At 49.5% G+C, this 23,892-nt stretch overlaps 3 protein-coding genes across 3 annotated transcripts; 1 reads left to right on the forward strand and 2 right to left on the reverse strand.

Annotated features, from left to right (window-relative positions):
- Nucleotides 1-1,184: 1,184 nt before the first annotated feature.
- Nucleotides 1,185-2,099, reverse strand: LOC149914486 (olfactory receptor 14J1-like). Its single transcript, XM_090126378.1, has 2 exons — nt 1,551-2,099; nt 1,185-1,223 (listed from the first exon to the last, which is right to left on the reverse strand). Exons 1-2 carry the CDS (start codon nt 2,097-2,099, stop codon nt 1,185-1,187), a joined length of 588 nt encoding a protein of 195 aa, XP_089982504.1.
- Nucleotides 2,100-9,013: 6,914 nt separating this feature from the next.
- LOC149914487 (olfactory receptor 14J1-like) lies at nt 9,014-9,970 on the forward strand. The gene has a single exon (XM_090126379.1). It carries the CDS (start codon nt 9,014-9,016, stop codon nt 9,968-9,970), a length of 957 nt encoding a protein of 318 aa, XP_089982505.1.
- A 2,419-nt stretch (nt 9,971-12,389) lies between these two features.
- LOC149914488 (olfactory receptor 14J1-like) lies at nt 12,390-23,291 on the reverse strand. The gene is made up of 2 exons (XM_090126380.1): nt 22,379-23,291; nt 12,390-12,508 (listed from the first exon to the last, which is right to left on the reverse strand). The coding sequence occupies exons 1-2, from the start codon at nt 23,289-23,291 to the stop codon at nt 12,390-12,392; spliced, it is 1,032 nt and encodes a 343-aa protein (XP_089982506.1).
- Nucleotides 23,292-23,892: the final 601 nt, after the last annotated feature.

Raw genomic sequence — 23,892 nt, forward strand, 5'->3', positions numbered from 1 at the left:
CTGCTATTGGAATGGTCTGGAGTTCAGCAAAGGAATCATTACCAGAGCTGCAGTGACACAACAGACTGGGTCTGACAACAAGAACAGAAATAACAACTTGTACACAGGGGTAATTTGGGAAGTTATTATTAAATATTAGGGGAAAAAAGTCAGGACATGAGACAATAAAGATTAAATAGAAACATGGCATATCACTTGGATTAGAGTAAATAGGTAAGGAAGAAGAGGATGTGAAATCCTAACTAACAGTGAGCAGATGTATGTGTTGGAAATAATTTATATTATATAGAATATCAGTAAAATGTGTTGTGGGTTAGGTGCAGTTTCAAATAATATATTAACGTGAAAGGGACGCAGAATTCAATAGCTGATCCCAAGTGTGCAGAAAAAAACAAACAAACAACAACAACAAAAAACCCTGCATTGATATGTAGCCATTGACACACACAGTTAGTTGTCTTTGGGTTTTAAGGAATGAAAGAATAAAACACTTTGTGCCTCAACCCAGGAATTGCTGAGATGTGTTCTCTCCCCTGTCCTGTAGAGGGGCAGTGACAGAGCAGCACAGGGGGCACCTGGGAGCCAGGCAAGGTGAGCACAGCGCAGCTGGGCGCTGAGTTCCAGGCTGATTTTGGGGTCCCAGCCCCGCAGCATGAGGCTCCGTGTGCCTTCCCCTCTGCAGGACAGCCCGGCCCCACCGCCCCACAGGCAGCCCCTGGCAGCTCAGTGCAGGCACTGTGTGGGGCAGCATGCGTGCAGTGGTACAGAGATGGGCCCCCAGCACAGCCCCTGACACCACATGTCCTCCTTCTCACAGCACCTACTTCCTCCCCTTTAGTTCATCTTCTTCTTCATCATGGTGCACCCTGGCTCACCTTTTAGCTCTTTCCCCCCAATTTGGCAAACTTCCATTGCTTGTCTTGCCACAATCAACAACTTTCTATCTTGGTCTGGTGTAAGTGCAAACAGGTATATCAAACCCAAGAACAAGTCCTTGCACCTGGTGGAGGCAAAAAAGTGATTTCAGAGCTTCTGTGAAACAGGATCATTGATAAAAACAGGGCTGTTCACACACCAGTCAAAGCTAAACACAGAAGTTTTACCACGAGCACACTCTGATTCCTTCTGCTAAAGTAATATATTGTTCAACCGGCTAATACATTGATCCCATTTGCTAATCAAGCCTATATCAGCTCCACGGTGCCCGCTGGCATCTCATTTGCCTGCAGACACAGAGGTGGAACAAGGAGGCTGTGAGAAAGTCAGCACTGAGCCAGAGTTCCTATGGGCTCCAGGAGAAAGAGAGCACGGTGATGCCTCAGTACAAGTAGAAGGAAGCCAAACATATGTGTAGGACCATGGTAACCACTAATGATAATTACACACACACACATATATATATGAACAGCAAAGAAAAATGAAGTGATAAACATAAATAAATATTATAATCAGTAAGGAACATAAGTTTGTTATTGTACAGACTGAGTCACTTGTTGAGACATGTGAAGATTATGCCTGCTGAAATGTGACCAGGGCATCATTTTCCTCACCGCATTCTTGAGCTCCTGGTTCCTCATGCTGTAAATGAGGGGGTTCACGGCTGGAGGCACCACTGAGTACAGAAATGACACCACCAGGTCCAGGGATGGGAAGGAAATGGAGGGTGGCTTCAAATAGGCAACGATGCCTGTGCTGAGAAACAGGGAGACCACGGCCAGGTGAGGGAGGCACGTGGAGAAGGCTTTGTGCCGTCCCTGCTCAGAGGGCATCCTCAGCACGGCCCTGAAGATCTGCAAATAGGAGAAAAGAATGAAAACAAAACACACAGATGCTAAAGAGGCACTGATCACAAGAAGCCAAATCTCTTTGAGGTAGGAGTGTGAGCAGGAGAGCTTGAGGATGTAGGGGATTTCACAGAAGAACTGGTCCACTGCATTGCCTTGGCAGAGAGGCAGTGAAAATGTATTGGCAGTGTGCAGCAAAGCATTGAGAACCCCAGTGCCCCAGGCAGCTGCTGCCATGGTGACACAAGCTCTGCTGTCCATCAGGGTCCCGTAGTGCAGGGGCTTGCAGATGGCAACATAGCGGTCATAGGACATGATGGTGAGAATGCAATACTCTGCTGAGATGAAGAAGAAAAAGAAAAAGACCTGTGCAGCACATCCAGCATAGGAGATGGTCCTGGTGTCCCAGAGGGCATTGGCCATGGCTTTGGGGAGAGTGGTGGAGATGCAGCCCAGGTCGAGGAGGGCGAGGTTGAGGAGGAAGAAGTACATGGGGGTGTGCAGGCGGTGGTGGCAGGCTACGGCTGTGCTGATGAGGCCGTTGCCCAGGAGGGCAGCCAGGTAGATGCCCAGCAAGAGCCAGAAGTGCAGGAGCTGCAGCTGCCGCGTGTCTGCCAACGCCACCAGGAGGAACTCGCTGATGGAGCTGCTGTTGGGCATCTGCAGTTCCTGGGCATGGAGTCCTGTGCAGAGTGCAGAAGATAATGTCAAGATCATTCTCAGAGGCACATCTTCTGCTATAATTTTTTTTTTTTCTTTCTCTCTGCACAATGTTCATTTAGCTCCATAACTTCAATTTAATTTCATGAAGTTTAGCATTCCATAAGCAGAAGACGAGTATGCAGCTTATAGATTTTTCTCATTTTTTAATCTTATCCCATCTCCCTGGATATTTTCATCTCTTTCCCTGTCTTTAACACAACTGCTTTTAAAGCACCCAGTCCCATCCTATGTGCCATTACATTTCTGTTAGAGAAAGCTGCCCGACTGCAGGTTAATTTCATTATTCATGTCTGGAGAATACGACAGTATTGTAATTTTGTTCTATCCTTCAAGAGAGGAGAGGCTGAATGCACATTGTGTGACTGTTCACAGAATGAGTGAGAATAGTGTGAATCAGGAGTCTCAGGGATGTGTTCTAAGTGAACAGCCCCATCTAGATTTCTGCCTCCAGTCCTTTCCCTTCCCCTGCCTTGTCTCTCCTCTTGCACAGTGTCCTTAGAAACATTCTGGCATGCAGTGAATCTGTGAGTCCCCCGCCCCAGGCAGAAGCTGTGGCAGCTGAAGGCCCCTGCCCTGAGGGGGGAAGCCCTCATATGGAACAAGTCATTTTCATAATAAAGAAACACAGACTCCCTGCATCCTGATCTGCAATGGGAAGTCCCTGATTTAGTGCTCCCTCCAGTAAAAGCAGCAGCACTGCCTGCAGCCAGAGACTTACCGTGTCTATGGCTGTGAGCAGTGTTCCTTCAGTGAGCTCACAGCCTGCTCACACTCCACATAGACTGTAACTCTCCTTCCTCTCTCTTCTATCCTCATGTCACCTGCGGATCATGCCCCCAGCCCTGCTGTGCTGTGCAGAAGAGCTGCTCCTGGGCACAGCTGTCTCTCTGCAGCACTGCCCCCTTGTAGGAGCTTCCTGTGTCCCAGGAGCCTGGCCCAACTCAGCAACAGAGGATGTGATTTTTTTTTCCCCAGGTAATCTCCCTTGAGATGTCCCTGCATCTCCATGGCCAACAGCTCCTGAAAAACAACAGTGTCGTGACTTTACTTTGAAATCTGCTTAGTTAACCACCAAACGTCCAGTGGACAGTGACTAATTCCAGATATATGATTAGAGAGTGTTTGCTGAAACAAAAAGGACACACTGAGAAGGTCAGGAAGGGTGGACTTCCCCTGGGCAGGGCACTGATCCAGCTGAGGTAGTGCAGGCATTTCATCGCTAGTTGGAAACTCTGGGGCTGAAATCAGATTCTGCTCCCCACGGACCAACAGGAGTTTCAGGGATTCCTCTGGTTGAGTTCAGATGTGCACAAGGAGTTGCCTGCATGTGAGCTCCTGCTCCGAGTCCTTGGTCCTTCAGCGGGGAGTCAGTTGTCCACACACAGGCCCTGGGTGATGACCAAGGTGCCTGGGGTGCTCCTGGATGTGTGCTAGTGCTTGGGAAGTGCGTGGGAAATCCCTGAGACAGACACCTCCTTTCCTTCCTGAGCATCAGCTGAGGGCCAGAGAGGGGATGGAGATATTCTTGGCCATCCTAAATGATATCAGACCCTTGCATTTATGGCAATTTATGGCACTTGTGTGTCTTTTTTCACTTTTCTCCATGGAGCATGCAGAGGTATGCAGCTGACTAAATGGATAAGCTCTCAAAAGAAGAGGCAGATCTTTCTCTGTTCTACATCTGCTGAATATTCTGGAGCTCAAGGCACGACAGAGCTAACACATCTGTATTGGTTAACAGAAAACACTTCAGTTTTCTATGGGCTCTCAAGCAAACGGTGTCAGAAGCAGCCACGTCATGTCATGTCATGCCAGTTCTCCAGGCTGTCCAGCACACTCACATGCAGCTGCAAATGCAGCACAGGGCCTTCAGGAAAGACATATCCAGGAGTGTCTGTGCTGCTTAGTCAACTTGACGCCCCACAGTGGATCCAATGCCTTTGTGCCATCTTCATAAATACCATGGATGCACTGAATCCAATGACCCATCCTGAATAGGTTGTTTTCTTCTGTGCTTTTTCACTATTGAGAACACCAGCACATGCTGGGCTAGAAAGCTTTGAAGAGTTGCAGACCTGAGGTCTTGTTTGGATCTCAGGGATGTGGTTAAATGGCTTCCAAAAGAGACAAGGAAGGGCAACTGCCCTTTCAGAGAGTGCACTGAGCTCATCTTGGGGGAGGCAGAGCAGCCAGGTCAGAGTGAATGGCAATGGCAATGGCAAACAGAGGAGACCAACGGTGTCTGTTCCTGGCTTCCTGATCAGGAAGAGCAAGTGGAAGGTGCCCTTTACGTGCAGATGGGAGCCTCGTGTTGTCAGGCCCTTGTCCCATTTGGGGGCTTTTTCCACTGCAGTGTCTGCTGCAGGGACAGCAGAGCAGGGCATGCACCATCCAGAAGAACCCTGGAGAGCACAGCTGGCAGCTTCTTGACCAAGCCATAGAGGAACCAAAGAGCAGAGGTGCTCTGCTGCATCTCATACTGCCAAGGAAGGGTTGATGGGGAATGTGAATGTGAAAGAGAAGCTGGTCTGCAGTGGCCATGGGATGGTGGAGCTGAGGAATCTGAAGGGAGGGCAAATGAGAAGCTCACACCTTTGGGCTTCAGGAGAGCACACCTTGGCTTCTTCAAGTGTCTGTGGTGTACAGAACAGCAGGGAATAGGGTCAAAAAATGTGGCAACTATCTAAGCAACTTGGCTTCCAAGCAGAATATTTCCATTCCGAGGAAGAGGAAGGCAAGTTAAGATGTCAGAAATCCTGCATTATTGTGAATTGATTGTGTTGCTCTAACCCAAACACAGAAAGGAAGCGTACAGGAAATGGAAACAAGAAGTGAGCACCTGGCAGCAATGCAGAGACTTTGTCCAGTGTTCCTGAGATGAGTCTAGGAAAGTCAGAGTTCCACTGCAATTGAATGTGCCCAGGCATATCACAGACAAGAAGGGCTTGTAGAAATATGTAGTCTACAAAAGAAAGGCCCTTGACATCTTGAACTTTGCCAGGGATGGGGCATCCACCACTGCTCTGGGCTACCTGTTCCACAGCTGTTCCATGCCTCACAATCATGATCTTAGAAATGTTAAGAATTCCTTCCAAATGTTTAATGTTAGTATCTCCTGTAATTAATAACTATTCTTCCTTGTTTCAGAATTTGGAAATCTGGTAAGAAATCAAGTTTCCAGTTTTTTAATATGAAGAAGATAATGGGTGGAAGATGGAGGGAAGGCATTATCCAGAGCATTGCCTCTACAGTTCAGATCCCCAACACAAGGCTGATGAGAGCAAGACAAAGTGAGTTTGGGAAGGTTCACTCAAGGTGACTGGGGATGGAGCACTTCACATGTGAGGAGAGACTGATGGAGCTGGGCTTGTCCAGCAAGGAAAACGGAAGCCTGATGGGGATCTGTCCACACAGTGACAGAGCAGAGCTCATTAGGGGACATCCTGGGTCAATATCAGTTGCAAAGTGTTGCTTTAAATTCTTGTTTAAACTGAACAATAACTAACTAACTAAATAAACTTCATTAATGCCTGTCGTTCTCTTCCTCTTTTAGATGTCTCCAGATACCTGTCCAGTTTGCTGTACAAGTTCTGAACACCTGAAGAAGATGACAGGAAGGCACAAGGCACAGGAGGGCTCTTCAGGTTGTAATGGGCCCCAGGGGGCATTTGCTGCTGAGTCCATCACCTCCAGTGCAGAAAGAAGATTGCATGATGTGCTCAAGAAGACAAAGTCAGAAGGAACAATGAAGTTTCCTGGAGTATTAATGGGCCCCACTGAGGGCCATTGACAAGCCAGCTTCCCCAGGGACTTGTTAGAGCAGATAATTGGAAGCCATGATTGCAGGCAGACCAAGGCACTGGGATGGTGGCTGTGATGCTGAGCAAAGCCTCCTTTGTCTTCTGAAGCAGAAAGGCCAAACCCTGATCCCCAGAGCCTCGGCAGGGAGATCGTGTCCCTCCTGCTGGCTCAGGGCCCTTCCTGGGGCAGTGGGATGGAGGTTTGTCTGATGTCAAATGAAAGACCAGGGCACAGCAGCTGCCAGACTCTGCATGGGGTGCAAGGATGCCGTGAGGCCCAAGTCCCATGTGGGCAGTGTGTCTCATGCCAGGATGTGGGATGTGAGAGGGGCCCAGTCTGGACAAATTATTCAACTGCAATGGAACTTCGAACTTGAGATCTCTCAGGCCCAAAGTGGAGGCACCATTTCCTCACTGGTAGCATTTGGTTCTGGGGATGCCGTGTTTGATGCTCACCCACATGCAGAGCTCCTGTCTGACTGCAACACCACTGTGCTCATATCAGCTGTGACGACACAGTGGAGCTGAAATCACTGAGCTTGTCTCCCCTTTCCAGCACAGTGACTCTGACATCACTGTAATAATGATCACTGCCATAACTCAGTAATTCTGACATCACTGCTCTCCACACTTTTGAGAGAACATCGTGACTGTGTTACTCAACTCCTACCCACAGTGACACCACAGTCATTCCAACCCACCGTGCTTGTATCCAGCTTGTCATGGAATCCTAGGACAACCCACAATGGGAAGGACCCATAGTGATCATCAGGTCCAACGTTTGGCTCCACACACCCGTCCTAAAAGCAGAGCATATGACTGAGTGTGTTGTCTTGTTACGGAGTTATCTGGATCAATGTGTGTCCGTGACAGAGGGCTGAAGGCTTGGCAGTCCCACTGGCCAAAAAATAAAATAAAATAAATAAAATAAAATAAAATAAAATAAAATAAAATAAAATAAAATAAAATAAAATAAAATATAAAAAAATTATAATAATAAATAAAGAAATAAAGTAATAATAAAATAATAAAAAACAGCATCAATGATTGAAGAAGGAAACTTATTTTTACTAAACATGATACTGGAATGTAAGATAACACAATGTTATAAAATAAAATTGGAATTTGGTTAATAACTCAAATATAATGAGAGAGCAAGTGTCTGAAACCAAAAGCCTTACTTTGAACTGAAGGCGCACGGCTGGGGCGCGCAGCCACACACTGCCAGGCAGCGAGCAAGTGAGAGATCCCAGGTCTTCCTCCCACGGCTTATCTTCCCCTCTGAACTCAGAGTCCCCTGGGATATGCGGTTCTTCTTCTCTTCTGAGAACCAGGTATCCAGAAAGTTGTCCGTCCACAGAACTGGAGTATTAACTCTTTAATTCCCGGTGCTTTACATGATGTTATGATGTGGAATACTGATAACAAGAATCATAAAACCATGACACCAGATGGGGCATTGGCAGCTTTGCTCGGCACACACAATCTGTTAGGACAAACAATGCTTCCGAAATCAGCTTGGCTACTGGTGATTAATTCATCTGACTTCAAAGTACGTTTTGCAGAGATGACCCTGTTGTCTATCGGGAGCTGCCAGCCCTGCAGCCCCAAGGGCATCTCCAGGGAGAGCAGTGAGGAAGAGAAAATGACATCCTCTGCTGGGCTGGGCTGGGCTCCTGGGACTCAGGGAGCTCCTACAAGTGGGCAGCGCTGCAGAGAGACAGCTGTGCCCAGGAGCAGCTCTTCTGCACAGCACAGCCTGCAGGTGACAGGAGGAGAGGAGAGAAAGGGCAGAGAGCTTATAGGATGTGTATGGTTTGAGCAGGTGTTGAGTTCACTGCAGGAGCACTGCTCACAGCCTTTGACAAGGTAAGTCTCACTGCAGGCTTTGACTCTGCCGCCTGCCAGGCTCAGCACTCAGCACTCAGCACTCAGCACTCAGCACTCAGCACTCAGCACTCAGCACTCAGCCTGCCCGGGGAGCTGCCCAGGGCGCTGCGGGGAGACGTGCGGGGGGAAGGAGTCCCACGGCAGGGCAGGGCAGAGGTCTTCTGCTGCTACAGCTGCTGCCTGGGGCAGGGGGATAACAGCTACACTCACCACTGGGTGTTTTTTTTTCCAAGGGTGCTTTGCAGGAGGAGAGACAAGGCAGGGATTTTCCAACACCTGTTCTTAGGGAAGGAGAATGAGTTGGAGGCAGAATTCTGAAAGGAGATGTGAAATATGAACACATCTCTGAGAATCCTGAGTTGTACCATTCACAATTTGCCCTTATATGAACATTCTCCTAAAGTGCTTTCAGCTGAAACTGCTATCGTTTTCTGCTGACATGAATAATGCTCTTATCTTGAAAACAGACAGCTTTCTCTAACAGAAATTTAAGGGCAGAAAAAAAGGTAAGGATGGGCACTGTGAGTGCAGACAGCATAAAGATATGAGGGATGGAAATTGATTGTAAGAGGAAATTATCTAGGAAGCTGAGATATGATTAGGAAATGAGAGGAAAGTAAGAGCTCTTTCAGCTTCTACTTCTTAAGGTACACTAAAGCTCATGCAAGTAAATTGAAGTTATGGAGTTAAATGAACATTTTTCAAAGAGAAAGAAACAGTTCTATAGTATAGAAGGAGGAGAGTGTCTGCAAGTTATCTTGACTTCTGTCATTATTTTCTGCACTCTGCACAGGACTCCATGCCCAGGAACTGCAGATGCCCAACAGCAGCTCCATCAGCGAGTTCCTCCTGCTGGCGTTGGCAGACACGCGGCAGCTGCAGCTCCTGCACTTCTGGCTCTTGCTGGGCATCTACCTGGCTGCCCTCCTGGGCAACGGCCTCATCAGCACAGCCGTAGCCTGCCACCACCGCCTGCACACCCCCATGTACTTCTTCCTCCTCAACCTCGCCCTCCTCGACCTGGGCTGCATCTCCACCACTCTCCCCAAAGCCATGGCCAATGCCCTCTGGGACACCAGGCACATCTCTTACACAGGATGTGCTGCACAGGTCTTTTTCTTTTTCTTTTTCTTTTCAGCAGAGTATTTCATTCTCACCATCATGTCCTATGACCGCTACGTTGCCATCTGCAAGCCCCTGCACTACGGGACCCTGATGGACAGCAGAGCTTGTGCCACCATGGCAGCAGCTGCCTGGGGCTCTGGGGTTCTCAATGCTTTGCTGCACACTGCCAATACATTTTCACTGCCTCTCTGCCAAGGCAATGCTGTGGATCAGTTCTTCTGTGAAATTCCCCAGATCCTCAAGCTCTCCTGCCCTGGTTCTTACCTCAGAGAAGTTGGGCTTATCATATTTAGTGCCTTAATCTTTCTTGCTTGTTTTGTTTTCGTTGTGCTGTCCTATGTGCAGATCTTCAGGGCCGTGCTGAGGATGCCCTCTGAGCAGGGACGGCACAAAGCCTTCTCCACATGCCTCCCTCACCTGGCCGTGGTCTCCCTGTTTCTCAGCACTGCCATGGTTGCCTACCTGAAGCCACCCTCCATTTCCTTCCCATCCCTGGACCTGTTGGTGTCATTTCTGTACTCGGTGGTGCCTCCAGCAGTGAACCCCCTCATCTATAGCATGAGGAACCAGGAGATCAAGGATGCTCTGTGGAAACTGATGACCAATTGCTTTTTGAAAGCAGTGAACTACCCACATTTTTCTACCTAAGCATTGTAATGCAGATTTTAACGGAATACAACTGCCTTTTTTTTTGGTTTGTATATTCATCTGCTAAGTGTAATTTATTGAATTTTTTTTTTGTGTGTGTGTTTTATGTACTCTAATGTTTTTTGTTGAAACATCACTATCCACATCAAGTAGTACTCAGTTTGTACCTATTCAGTGTTGCCCAGACACGCTGTACATGAGTGACCAGCATTTCTGTGAAGTTTAACAAAACAAAGGACATGTAATGGCTTCATTTGTCTTCCTTCCTATGAAACATTTCTGGAGCTGCTGGCGTAAACTGTTCTCAGAAACCCAAAATCCAGCAGGAAGCATACAACTGTTAATCAAACTGTGCATGAAAATGCACAATGTTGTGCTAAGAGACAGAATTCAGTGGTGTGGTGGTGGTGTGTTGAGCTGAAATTCAATCCCATTGACCCTTAGCCTTGCAACTCCTGTGGCTTGGTGACAGTGCTGCTCTGTGGCTGCAAACACAAGCAAGGACACGCAATAGGCACTTGTGTCACACAGACTGTTTCCACCACAGCAAGTCTCCTGTTAATGGAGATCTCCTCATGGCAGTGCCTGAAGGCTCCGGGCTTCTTTAAAAGTTGCTGCCAAGAACATTCCCAAGGAACGGACTGCACAGATTCCCACACTTACTCTCCCACTCATGCTAAAACCAAGCTTTAATTGCTAGCATTAAAATGTTATATTTAACGCTAGCCCAAACTGCAGCCCAAAACAGAACGCTAATCCGTAATGCTTACCTGTACCCTAACACTGTCCTGAAAACCTTAGCAGAACACCAAACTCTCTCACTAAATCTTTGCATAATCTATGCCCCACAAGGTGACTTTTAACCCTTAATCCCTATCCTGAACACCCAACACCCACAGAGCCTGCTCCTGCACTCTGCCCTCCTCACCTTCAACCCCTCCCCTAACCCTAAACTTTGGGTACTTGGTTATGCAGGGCAGAGCAGGTCATCCTGGATGACATGCTTGATCACATGAGGAAAGGGTGTGTGATCCATGACAGCCAGCACAGCTTCACCAGAGGAAGGTCATGCTTGACCAATCTGGTGGCCTTTTATGATGGAGTGACGGCATCGGTGGACAAGGGAAAGGCGACCGATGTCATTTACCTGGACTTGAGCAAGGCCTTTGACATGGTCCCCCACCACATCCTTATCTCCAAATTGGAGGGATGTGGATTTGATGGGTGGACCACTCGATGGATAAGAAACTGGTTGAAAGGCCACAGACAGAGGGTGGACATCAATGGCTCTATGTCCAGGTGGAGGCCGGTAACGAGTGGCGTCCCCCAGGGGTCTGTCTTGGGACCGGTGCTCTTTAACATCTTTATCAATGACATCGATGACGGCGTTGAGTGCACCCTCAGTAAGTTTGCTGACGACACCAAGCTGAGTGGTGCGGTCGACACGGTTGAAGGAAGGGATGCCATTCAGAGGGACCTCGAGAGGCTAGAAAGGTGGGCCTGGGTGAACCTGATGAGGTTCAACACGGCAAAGTGCAGAGTTTTGCACTCGGGCCGGAGGAATCCCAGGCATCCCTACAGACTGGAAGGAGCGGTTCTTGAGAGCAGCCCTGTGGAGAAGGACCTGGGGGTCTTGGTAGACGAAAAACTTAACATGAGCCAGCAGTGTGCCCTTGCGGCTCGGAAGGCAAATGGGATCCTGGGCTCCATCAAAAGAGGGGTGGTCAGCAGGGACAGGGAGGTGATTGTCCCCCTCTACACTGCTCTTGTGAGGCCCCATCTGGAGTACTGCGTCCAGGTCTGGAGCCTCCAGTACAAGAAAGACAGGGAACTGTTGGAGAGGGTCCAGAGGAGGGCCACGAAGATGATCAGGGGACTGGAGCACCTCCCCTATGAGGACAGGCTGAAAGAGCTGGGCTTGTTCAGCCTGGAGAAAAGAAGGCTGCGGGGTGACCTCATTGCAGCCTTTCAGTACCTAAAGGGAGCCTACAAACAGGAGGGAAATCAACTCTTTGAAAGGACTGATAACTGCAGGACGAGGGGAAATGGTTTTATGTTGAGGGAGGGGAGATTTAGGTTGGACGTCAGGGGGAAATTCTTTACAGAGAGAGTGGTGAGGTACTGGAACAGGCTGCCCAAAGAGGCTGTGGATGCCCCATCCCTGGAGGTGTTCAAGGCCAGATTGGATGGGGCCCTGGGCAGCCTGGTCTAGCATTAAATGAGGAGGTTGGTGGCCCTGCATGTGGCAGGGGGTTGGAGATTTATGATCCTTGAGGTCCCTTCCAACCCTGGCAATTCTGTGAAATCCATTTAATGCAGTGATGAATGTGAGGCGATTTATGCACAGGACATGACGTGTGACTGATCAGCTTGAGGCCATAAGGAGGAGGTGGGTAGGAATGCTGCCATGAGCTCAGCTCTACCTCAGGACCTCATGGGCCTGCAGGTGGCACAAGGCTGTGAAGGTGGCTGTGAAGTCACTTCTGTGTGTGGAGTTGACAGGCCAGCCCCAGGAGTGTGTCCCCGTCATGGAGTTAGCTAGATCAATTTATGCCCATGACAGGGAGCAGTAGGCCCCTGCTCCCCCAGTCCCCCTGGCCCCACAAAATGGGAAGGAAGGAAGGGAGGAAAAAAAAACAGCAGTAACAATCTATGGAGGTAGACTTATTTTACTAACTATGATATCGGAATGCAAGATAACACAATATAATACAATCTAATTGAAATTGAGACTAATAAATCAAATAAGATAGGAGAGTTCCTGAGACTGAGTCGAACCTGAAAAGCTTGGAACGGCTAGGAAAGCACCTCCAGCACCCACTGCCAGGCAGTAAGAGACCACCCCACCCAGAAGGGTCAGATCCCATGACGTCAGTGATGTATAGGGATAGGTACCTGGAATTGGAGAATTAACACTTTAATTTCAGTACATGATCATAGAATCATAGAATCATAGAATCACAAGATTGGAAACAACCTATCAGATCATCTAGTCCAACCATCTTCACACTGCCATTGCTACCACAAGCTACTAAACCATATCTCGCAGCTCCTCATCCACACGCCTCTTGAACACTGCCAGAGATGGCAACTCCACCACCTCCCTTGGCAGGCCATTCCAGTGCCTGACCACTCTCTGAGAGAAGAAGTTCTTCCTTAAGTCTAACCTAAACCTCTTCTGATACAACTTGCAGCCATTTCCCCGGGTCCTGTTCGTTGCCTGGGAGAAGAGGCCAAACCCCTCTTCACCACAACCTCCCTTCAGGAAGTTGTAGAGTGCAATGAGGTCTCCCCTGAGCCTCCTCTTCTCCAAACTAAACAATCCCAGCTCCCTCAGCCACTCCTCATAAGACTTGTGCTCCAGACCCCTCACCAGTTTCGTTGCCCTTCTCTGGACACGCTCCAGGGCCTCAATGTCTTTCCTGTAGTGAGGGGCCCAAAACTGAACACAGTACTCAAGGTACTGCCTCACCAGTGCTGAGTACAGGGGGATGATTCCCTCCCTGCTCCTGCTGGCCACACTATTTCTAATGCAGGCCAGGATGGTGCTGGCCCTCTTGGCCACCTTGGCACACTGCTGGCTCATGTTCAGCCGAGCATCAACCAACACCCCCAGGTCCCTTTCCTCTTCACAATCATCCAGCCACTCGTCCCCAAGCCTATAGCGCTGCATGGGTTTGTTGCGGCCAAAATGCAGGACCTGGCACTTGGCCTTGTTGAACCTCATTCCATTCACTTCAGCCCAGCAATCCAGCTTATCGAAGTCCCTCTGAAGGGCCTCCCTACCCTCAGGCAGATCCACACCACCTCCCAGCTTGGTGTCATCTGCAAACTTACTGAGGGTACACTCAATCCCCTCGTCTAGGTCATCAATAAAGATATTAAACAAGATAGGCCCCAGTACCAACCCCTGGGGGACACCACTTGAAACAGGTCGCCAGCTGGACTTCGCTCCATTAACCACCACCCGCTGAGCACGGATCTCCAGCCAGTTTCTTACCCAAAGGAGTGTGTACCTGTCCAGGCCACGGGCAGCCAGTTTCCCCAGAAGAAGCCTGTGAGAGACCATGTCAAAGGCTTTGCTGAAGTCTAGGTAGACTACATCAACAGCCTTTCCCTCATCTACCAGTCTGGTCACCCAGTCGTAGAAGGAGATGAGGTTGGTCAAGCACGACCTGCCTTTCATGAACCCGTGCTGGCTGGGCCTGATCCCCTGGACACCACACACATGCCGTGCGATCTCCCCCAAGATGATTTGCTCCATTACTTTCCCCGGTACCGAGGTCAGGCTGACAGGCCTATAGTTCCCTGGATCCTCCTTACAGCCCTTCTTGAAGATGGGAGTCACATCAGCAAGCCTCCAATCCTCTGGGACCTCTCCAGTTAACCAGGAGCACTGACAGATGGCCGAGAGCGGCTCAGCAATCACCCCTGTCAGCTCCCTCAGCACCTGAGGGTGCAGCCATCCGGTGTAGGCCATGGACTTGTGACAGTCTAGATGGAGGAGGAGTTCTCTGACTGTCTCCACCTGAATCGCTGGGGGTGCTTTCTGAGTAGCGTCCCAGACTTCCAGATCAGGGCATAAAATGCCCAGAGGATAACTGGTCTGGCTAAAGGCAGATGTAAAGAAGGCATTGAGGACCTCAGCCTTCTCCTTGTCCTCAGTGGCCACATTCCCTGCTGCATCAAGTAAAGGATGAGAATTGTCCTTGGTTCTTCTTTTGCTGTTGATATATTTATAAAAGGATTTCTTATTGTCTTTTACTGCAGTGGCCAATCTGAGTTCAAGATGGGCTTTTGCCTTCCTAACTTCCTCCCTGCATACCTTAGCAACTTCCTTGTAATCTCCCCAGCTAGCCTGTCCCTTCTTCCAGAGGGCGTAGACTCTCTTTTTCTCCCTGAGTCTCAACAGTAGTTCCCGGCTCATCCACACCAGTCACCTACCCCTGCGGCTTGCCTTACGGCACTCAGGGACAGCCTGTTCTTGCGCCTTTAAGATTTCCGTCTTGAGGAGTGTCCAAGCTTCCTGGACTCCTTTACACTTAAGAAATGACTCCCAAGGGACCCGTGCTACAAGCGCCCTGAACAGATCAAAGTCCGCCCTCTGGAAGTTCAAGAAAGTAGTTCTGCTGGTCACTCTCTTGACACCTCCAAGAATAGAGAATTCTACAGTTCTATGGTCGCTCTGCCCAAGACAGTCCCCAACCTTCACATCTCCCACCAGTCCTTCTCTGTTAGCAAAGATCAGGTCTAGCAGGGCACTCCTGGTAGAGTGGTAGGCTCTCCTACCAGTTGCATAAGGAAGCTATCCTCCACGCACTCTAAAAACCTCCTGGACTGCTTCCTCTGTGCTGTATTATATTTCCAACATATGTCAGGGAAGGTGAAGTCTCCCATGAGAACAAGTGCTGGCGATCGCGTGACTTCCGCGAGCTGCTCATAGAACGCTTCATCCAACTCTTCATCCTGGTTAGGTGGTCTATAGCAGACCCCCACCAAGATGTCACCACTACAGGCCTTCCCCCTGATCCTTACCCATAGACACTCAACTCTGTCATTACGAACTCCAAGCTCTTCAACATCAAAACAGTCTTTGATATAAAGGGCCACACCACCACCCTTCTTTCCTCGTCTATCCCTTCTGAAGAGCTTGTAACCATCTATCACAGCACTCCAGTCATGGGAGTGGTCCCACCATGTTTCAGTAATAGCAACAAGGTCATAATTCGCCTGATTCACAATCACTTCCAACTCATCCTTCTTGTTGCTCATGCTGCGTGCATTGGTATAGATAGACTTCAGTCAAGTCGTCTGCCTCCCCCCCAGCTTAATCATCGTTCTCTTAGGCTCATCTCTTGTGGGGCCTGGTTTGTCCCCTTCCCCCTTCATAGCTAGTTTAAAGCTCTTTCTATAAGCCCCGCTAGCTCTTGCGCTAGTATTCGTTGCCCCCTTAGAGATAGGCGGGTTCCAAGGACAGACAACAGGCCAGGGGCCGAGTAAACGCCCCATGATCAAAGAATCCAAGGTTTCTGGCTCGACACCAGCCTCCGAGCCAATTATTCATTGCTCATATTTTCCAATCCCGCTCGGTGTCCCTTACTGCCCCCCCTGAAAGTATAGAGCAGAAGATCACTTGAGCTCCCGCTCCTTGAACTAAACGCCCTAAATCCCTGAAATCTTTTTTCATAGTTCGTAGACTTGTCTGAGCGATTTCATCACTGCCCACCTGAACTACGAGCAATGGGAAGTAGTCTGATGACCTAACCAGCTTAGGGAGTTTCCTGGTTATGTCCCTGACCCGAGCCCCAGGAAGGCAGCACACTTCCCGACAGATCGGGTTAGGTCTACATATGGGGCCCTCCGTTCCTCTGAGGAGGGAGTCACCCACCACAACCACCCTTCTTTCTTTTCTGTCGGAGGCGGTATCAAGGCGTGGGGGTGACCGCCTCGCCCTAGGCTCTCTTCTAGGCAGATCCTCCTTTGCCTCTCCACTCACCTCCCCTTCTACCTCCAGCAACTGGAACCTGCTGCTTAGAGGGAGCTGGGGAAACGGGCTAGGCAGGCGGGGGTGTCTCCTGTGACACCAAGTAGGGACTTTCTTCCTGTTGTCTCTCTCTCTGTATCATTCGTTTTCTACCCCGTAAGATGCTGCATTGCCAGCGAAACCGACCCTAACCAGGTCGGGGCCAAGTGCTCACACAGACCCCAGGTATAGGTGAAGCAAAATGGCGTTTATTAAAATGTAGCAGGCACTTAAATATTCTTGTCCTGCTTTGTCTACACCCCTTGCATACACGCTGTCCTATTATGGGACAGCACCTGGCAAGCCCTGAGCATAGGGAACCTGACCCCGTCACATACCGTCTCCTCGCCACGCCTACTACATCTCCCCCTCCCTATGCTCAGTAATATCCCGTAACAGCGCGAACGCAAATGCTACAATTGTTCCCGATACCTGTGATACTCTATGCATTGGTCCATAAGCTGCTACATGATCCTTAGCAAGCAATTCTGAAAGCACATAATCACACACGGCAGAATAGCGGCAATACACACAATTACTAAGAGTGCTAATACTATGCCCTTAACGATCTTCACGATCCAACTCCCGAAGTTGCCAAACGTCTTCTTGAACCAGTCTCTGATGGGGTCGTCGTCCACCTGGATCCTCTCCGTATGGTCTCGCAGGGCTTTCAGCGCTTTATGGATGGATACACTGTGGTCGCTAAGATTGAAGCAACACATTCCTTCTAGGTCTTCACATTCATGCCCCTGTGCCAGGAGCAAGAAGTCGATGGCTGCTTTGTTTTGCCGCACCGCATGCCGAATGCTGTTTGTGTCTTCTAACATCGCATTCAATACTAATGTTGTTAAGTTCGCCTGCTTAACTGACCAACATGCTAGGCGTTCTATCTGAGCCAAGCTCTGTGCTGCAGCAACCCCAGGGTCGTTCAGAGATTTTATCAAACATGCCGTTTGGCTAGCTAGATCGGTGTTGTTACGGCAGCTGGAATGGTTTGTGGTGTACCTCGCAAAGGCTTCTAACGTGTATTGAGAGATGCCCACTAGGCAACTGCGAAAGAGTGAGGTTGCCGATTGCAAGCTAAAGCAAAAGTCGTTTTGGCCCGTCTTATTTGCCCAAGTAACCCATAAATTCCCTGGCAGTGACAAGAGGTGAACTCCCTTCCAGGATCATATCGAGACAGAGCCGAATGCCAACAGGATTCTGCTATTTCCTTCCATGCCTCTGCCATTTCGGGCGTGATGGAACGCGCCTCGTTCGGATCCGAGCCCCTAAGCTGCTCATAAAATGGCTGTATGAGGCGAGGAGGGATCCCCAGTGCCCCTCGAACCCATTGTAGGGCTCCCACTAGCTTCTGCACATCCCATAGCGTGCGTATCCGGGGTTCAATGTCAACCCCGACTGGGTGGACAGTTTTGTCTCCCAGCCGATATTCTAAAAACTGGACCCCCGATCCTCTCTGGATCTTTTCAGCAGAAATAGTGAAGCCGGCTGATGTCAGGAGCGTCACCACTTGGGCTTCTAATGACTGGAGCCTCGATGGGGTCGGGGATGATAGCAGCAGATCATCCATATAGTGCAGCAGGAGGAACTGCCTAGGGGACTGCCGGACCGGACTCAGGACTCTGTCAACCACTATCTGACAGATCGTGGGAGAGCACGCCATCCCTTGTGGGAGCACTCGCCAGTGATACCGACGAGCCGGGCCTTGGTTATTACGGACAGGAACCGTAAAGGCAAAAGCCTCCCTATCTTGCTCAGCCAGGGGTATGGAGAAAAAGCAATCCTTCAAATCGATAACAACAACCCCCCAGCCTGCGGGCACGGCGGATAGTACGGGCGCACCCTGCTGAACTACACCAAAAGGCACTAACTGAGCGTTAACTGCGCGCAAGTCGTGCAGCAAGCGATAGGATCCTGACCGCTTCTTTATTACAAATACAGGAGTGTTCCATTGACTAAGAGAGGGTTCTATATGACCTAAACGAAGCTCTTGCTGTACTAATGCGTGAAGCGCTACAAGCTATTCTGTCGGTAAGGACCACTGATCCACCCAGACAGGTCGCACTTCCTGTCTCCAGCGCAGTGGGATCGCATACTGCGCTGACAATTGGCAGATCGTGGCCCCCACTATAAATTTGTTATGCGTGCTGCCACGCTCCGCAGAAAGTTCCTCCCCAAGAGGGTTCCCGGCACCTGCGCCACCAACGGGGTAAGCAGAACAGGCCTTTCCAGGGAACCATCCCTGTTGATTACGATAATCTCAATCTTCTGGGCGGACCTCCGGGTGGGCGTTGTTCCTCCCACTCCCGCTATCATCTGTGCCGCCCCTGTAGGCCATGTAGAGGGCCAATCGGATTCCGCAATAACCCGATGTGATAGAGAAAGCACCCGTGTTTGTAGGGCTAACTATAAACGCGGCTGGATTCGCTAGGCCCTTTTCTTCCGCTTCCTCTTTAACTTTAGCCCAGTCAGTAACCGGGCCCCCCCCCGGCCGCGGGCTCCCCCACCCTGCTCCGCCCACCGCCCTATCGCGTTCTTCAAGGGGCGGTTCTGGCTGAGACGTTTTGTCCAAAGAAGGGCATAAAGACGGGGCAGGGTAAGGCGGGGGCGGAGCTGTCGGCTCACATGACTGACTCGGCGACTCCTCCTTCTGCGTCTCTCCGCCTCCGCTCTCCGCCGTCGCCGCCATCTTGGCCTCGCCGGATCTATGAGAAAGCAAAGACCCGCTCCCGGGAACCCCCGTCACGCTCCGGTCCTCCCCGAACCCTCCTTCCACCTTTGCCGCTTTGAGAGCCCCAAGTATCAAGCCCCATGTTTTAAGCTCTGAGGCTTTTTGGTCGGACATGGCGCGCTGGCACAGCGCCGAAGTAAGTGAGTCCCACTTATTTGAATCGAGCACCTGTTGAGGGGAGTCCAGCTCACCCTCCTTTTCTAACCGCGATAACACGGCCGCGATCTCCTTCTTAGAAGGAACGGTCCTGCCGCAATAACTTTTACAGAAATGTAAAAATACCTTAATTTTAGTTACACACGCGACCTGCCGCCACCTCACAGGTTCCACCGCAGTGTGTCTTCCGTAGGCGACCTGCCGCCACCTCAAAGGTTCCACCCCCTTACGGGCACGCCGGGCAGCTACTACTCACAGTGCAGATCACGTCGGGGTCACCACTTGTTGTCTCTCTCTCTGTATCATTCGTTTTCTACTCCGTAAGATGCTGCATTGCCAGCGAAACCGACCCTAACCAGGTCGGGGCCAAATGCTCACACAGACCCCAGGAATAGGTGAAGCAAAATGGCGTTTATTAAAACGTAGCAGGCACTTAAATATTCTTGTCCCGCTTTGTCTACACCCCTTGCATACACGCTGTCCTATTATGGGGCAGCACCTGGCAAGCCCTGAGCATAGGGAACCTGACCCCGTCACATACCGTCTCCTCGCCACGCCTACTACATATGGGTTCTTTGACCATGGGGAGGACGGAAGAGAAAACTGGATGTGAATTGAGAGCAAATCTAAAGAAATGTGTGTGTAAAAACCAGAGTGAAGTATGGGTAAAGCACGTAGAGAAGTGTGAATAAAGCTGGACCAAAGTGTGAATAAACTTGAAGTGTGAGAAAGACCAGGAGCAAAGTGTGGGTAGACCAGGAGTAGAGCGTGAGTACACCCGGAGCAGGGTGTCAGTAAAAATCGGAGAAAAGTTTGAGTAAACCCAGAGTGAAGTGTGAGTAAACTTGAAGAAATGTTTCAGTAAACGCTGAGGAAAGTGTGAGTAAAACACACACGCACACAAAATGTGAATAAACCCAGAGTAATGTGTGAGAGAACTTGGAGTAAAGAGTGAGGTAGGCATTTCAAGGATCCCTGCATTACATTTGTGATACTGTTGTGTGGGGAGGTGCAGCAGAAGTCACCTTCACAAAAGGAGAGCGAATAATCCAAATTCTTCTGCAAGCTGGTTTTGCTATTAAGCGAGGCAAAGTGAATGGACCTGCCCAGGAGATTCAGTTCCTAGGTATAAAGTAGCAAGATGGGCGTCATCACATTCCAGCAGATGTGACCAACAACATCACTGCTATGTCTCCACCCACTAGCAAGAGAGAGACACAGTCTTTTCTGGGTGTAGTGGGCTTTTGGAGACTGCATGTTCCAAACTATAGCCTTATTGTGCACTTCCTTCATCAGGTGACGTGGATGAAAAATGACTTTACATTTCAGAAGCAGCAGGCTTTTGAACAGATTAAAGAGGACATAGCCCGTGCCATGGCCCTAGGGCCAGTATGGCTGGGACAGGATGTAAAGAACATCCTGTACACTGCTGCTGGAGAGAAAGGTCCCACTTGGAGTTTGTGGTAAAGATCCTCAGGAGAGACCCGAGGATGATGCCTGGGATTTTGGAGGCGAGTATAAAGAGGGTCCAAAGAGTGCTACACTGCAACTGAGAAGGAGATCTTAGCTGCATATGAGGGGATTCGGGCTGCTTCTGAAGTGGTCGGTACTGAAACACAGCTCCTCTGGCACCTCGACTGCCAGTGCTGAACTGGATGTTTAAATGAAAGGTTCCCTCCACCCATCATGCAACTGATGCCACTTGGAGTAAGTGGGTTGCACTGATTACACAACGAGCGCGGATGGGGAACCTCAGCTGATTTGCAACCCCTGGTTGGATAACAGTGAAATTGACACTCAGTGTCCAGACACAGGCATCAGTTTAATGTGAATCTGTGCACTACAGTTATCTGTAAGGTACTGGCACTTCTACACTTATTTCCATGTGCAGCTACACTTTGTGATGTTACAAGAAATCAAAGTAAGCCTTGTGTTACTTGACAACTTTGTGAGAGGAAAAGAAAGAAAAGGGAGTGACAGAGTTGGGGGTGGGGGAGGGGGGGGGGGGAGGACAGAGAAAGAGATCACAGGTCCTGGTCCCAGCTTTGATCCAGCAGAGAGAAGTGGAGGGTCCTTGACTTGTAAGCGTGCTTGTCCCATACTTTTGAAGCATGAAAGTCTCCAAACAGGACCTCAAGGATCTCTCTGGTGTCCTTCTGTGGCTCCTAGGTTTACAGGTGTGCCATCCAGGGCTGTGAGTGAGGTGGCAATAAACAAGTCCATCAAAAACAAGTTTGCAGTCAGAACTTCATACAGCACAATGGTAACATTTTGGACAGAGCAAGGCTGTCTCATTTTTCACAGGATTCCCTCCTCCCCAAGTGTCCAGCCTTCAGTCTGTTGACATGGCAATGCTCTTCCAAGCTGTTAAAACAACTCCAGGCACACCGCAGGCAAAGCGTCCTTTTTTTGTTGGTCTGCTATGTAATGCAGGACCTGAGGGCTGACACAAGTGCAAGGAGAAAGGAGAACAGCGTGCAAAGGTGGTGCAAGGAGAGCAGCACTGAAAAGAGCACGTCCTGCTGCTGCCCATGGCCGTGGCTCCAGGGAAGCAGCAGCACAACTCCAAGGCAGCAGAGAGGGAGCGCCCAGCGGGCGGTGAGGGGCAGCCCCACAGACACCAGGGCTGCTGCAACGTGTGGCATTGGGCTCTTGGTTCCTGCAGCCCTCTGTGTGCAGGGCTGCTCTCTGAGATACAGATGATAGTCAAATTTCATTATTATTATTATTATTATTTTTAATCTACTCAAACAGCCAAGTGCTTGAAGAATAGTAAAGATTTCAGGAGTAAGAAAAAAAAAATGCACATGGGAAATATAAATTAATAATATTATTTAAGTGGAGTAAAAACTATTGCAAGAATTTTAACAATTAACAGCGGAAAAAAAAAAAAAAAAAAAAAAGAAATATTACATGATGCCATTCCCAGCTTTTCTTGAGTTTGTGGTAATCATGTGAAGATGATGAAGATATAATTAATGCTGAAAAAACATACATAGAAATAGTTTCTTGAGGACATCCTTGAGCTCCCGGTTCCTCATGCTGTAGATGAGGGGGTTCACTACAGGAGGTACCACTGTGTATAACAGTGCCAGCACCAGGTCCAGAAATGGGGAAGAAAGTGATGGGGGTTTCAGGTAGGCGAATGTGGCAATGCTGACAAAGAGGGAGACCACGGCCAGGTGAGGGAGGCACGTGGAGAAGGCTTTGTGCCGTCCCTGCTCAGAGGGCATCCTCAGCACGGCCCTGAAGATCTGCACATAGGACAGCACAACGAAAACAAAACAAGCAAGAAAGATTAAGGCACTAAATATGATAAGCCCAACTTCTCTGAGGTAAGAACCAGGGCAGGAGAGCTTGAGGATCTGGGCAATTTCACAGAAGAACTGATTGATGGCATTGCCTTGGCAGAGAGGCAGGGAAAATGTATTGGCAGTGTGCAGCAGGGAATAGAGAACCCCAGTGCCCCAGGCAGCTGCTGCCATGGTGGCACAAGCTCTGCTGTCCATCAAGGTCCCATAGTGCAGGGGCTTGCAGATGGCAACGTAGCGGTCATAGGACATGATGGTGAGAATGCAATACTCTGCCGATATCAGAAAGACAAACAGGAAGGACTGGGCAACACATCCTGAGTAGGAGATGTGCCTGGTGTCCCAGAGGGCATTGGCCATGGCTTTGGGGAGAGTGGTGGAGATGCAGCTCAGGTCGAGGAGGGCGAGGTTGAGGAGGAAGAAGTACATGGGGGTGTGCAGGCGGTGGTGGCAGGCTACGGCTGTGCTGATGAGGCCGTTGCCCAGGAGGGCAGCCAGGTAGATGCCCAGCAAGAGCCAGAAGTGCAGGAGCTGCAGCTGCCGCGTGTCTGCCAACGCCAGCAGGAGGAACTCGCTGATGGAGCTGCTGTTGGGCATCTGCAGTTCCTGGGCATGGAGTCCTGTGCAGAGTGCAGAAAAGTAATGGTGAGTCAAGATCATTCACACAGACACAGACGCTATAAAATTATTTTCTTTCTCTATGGAAAATGTTCATTTAGCTCTTTAACTTGAATTTATTTTCATGAGCTTCACCATCCCTTAAGGAGAAGCTTAAGGAGCTCTAATTTTCCTCTCGTTTCCTAATCATATTTCAACCTCCTGGATATTTTCCATCTTTGAGCAATTTCCATGTCTCATATCTTTATCCTGTCTGCTCTCGGAGTGCCCATCCCTACCTCTGTGCCCTTAAACTTCTGTTAGAGAAAGCTGCCTGTCTGCAGGATAAGTGCATTAGTCATCTCTGTGGGAAACAATGACAATTTCAGCTGGTGCTGTCCTTTGGAAGACGAGAGTTTGAAAGCACTTTAGGAGATTGTTTGCATAACAGCAGACTGAGAAACGTGCAGTTCAGGATTCTCAGAGATGTGTTCATATTTCACAGTTCCTTTTAGTTTTCTTCCTCCAACTTTTTCCTCATCCCTAAGAACAAGAAATGAAAAATCCCTGCTTTGTCACTCCACTCGCAAAGTGCTCTTAG

The sequence above is a fragment of the Phasianus colchicus genome, chromosome 29 (assembly GCF_987193195.1).
Source record: "Phasianus colchicus chromosome 29, bPhaCol1.hap1.1, whole genome shotgun sequence".
In the NCBI taxonomy this organism is placed as follows: Eukaryota; Metazoa; Chordata; class Aves; order Galliformes; family Phasianidae; genus Phasianus; species Phasianus colchicus.

Excerpts from the sequence above, each read along its gene's own strand:
- LOC149914486 (XM_090126378.1), bottom strand. The coding sequence starts at position 2,099 with ATGTCCTATGACCGCTATGTTGCCATCTGCAAGCCCCTGCACTACGGG. Across the intron at positions 1,224-1,550 it reads ACCAGGAGCTCAAGAATGCG|GCAAATGAGATGCCAGCGGG; the intron begins GTGAGGAAAATG and ends CTGTGTCTGCAG.
- LOC149914487 (XM_090126379.1), top strand. The coding sequence starts at position 9,014 with ATGCCCAACAGCAGCTCCATCAGCGAGTTCCTCCTGCTGGCGTTGGCA.
- LOC149914488 (XM_090126380.1), bottom strand. The coding sequence starts at position 23,291 with ATGCCCAACAGCAGCTCCATCAGCGAGTTCCTCCTGCTGGCGTTGGCA. Across the intron at positions 12,509-22,378 it reads CCTCAAGAAACTATTTCTAT|CTAACTCCATGACGGGGACA; the intron begins GTATGTTTTTTC and ends AAATTGATCTAG.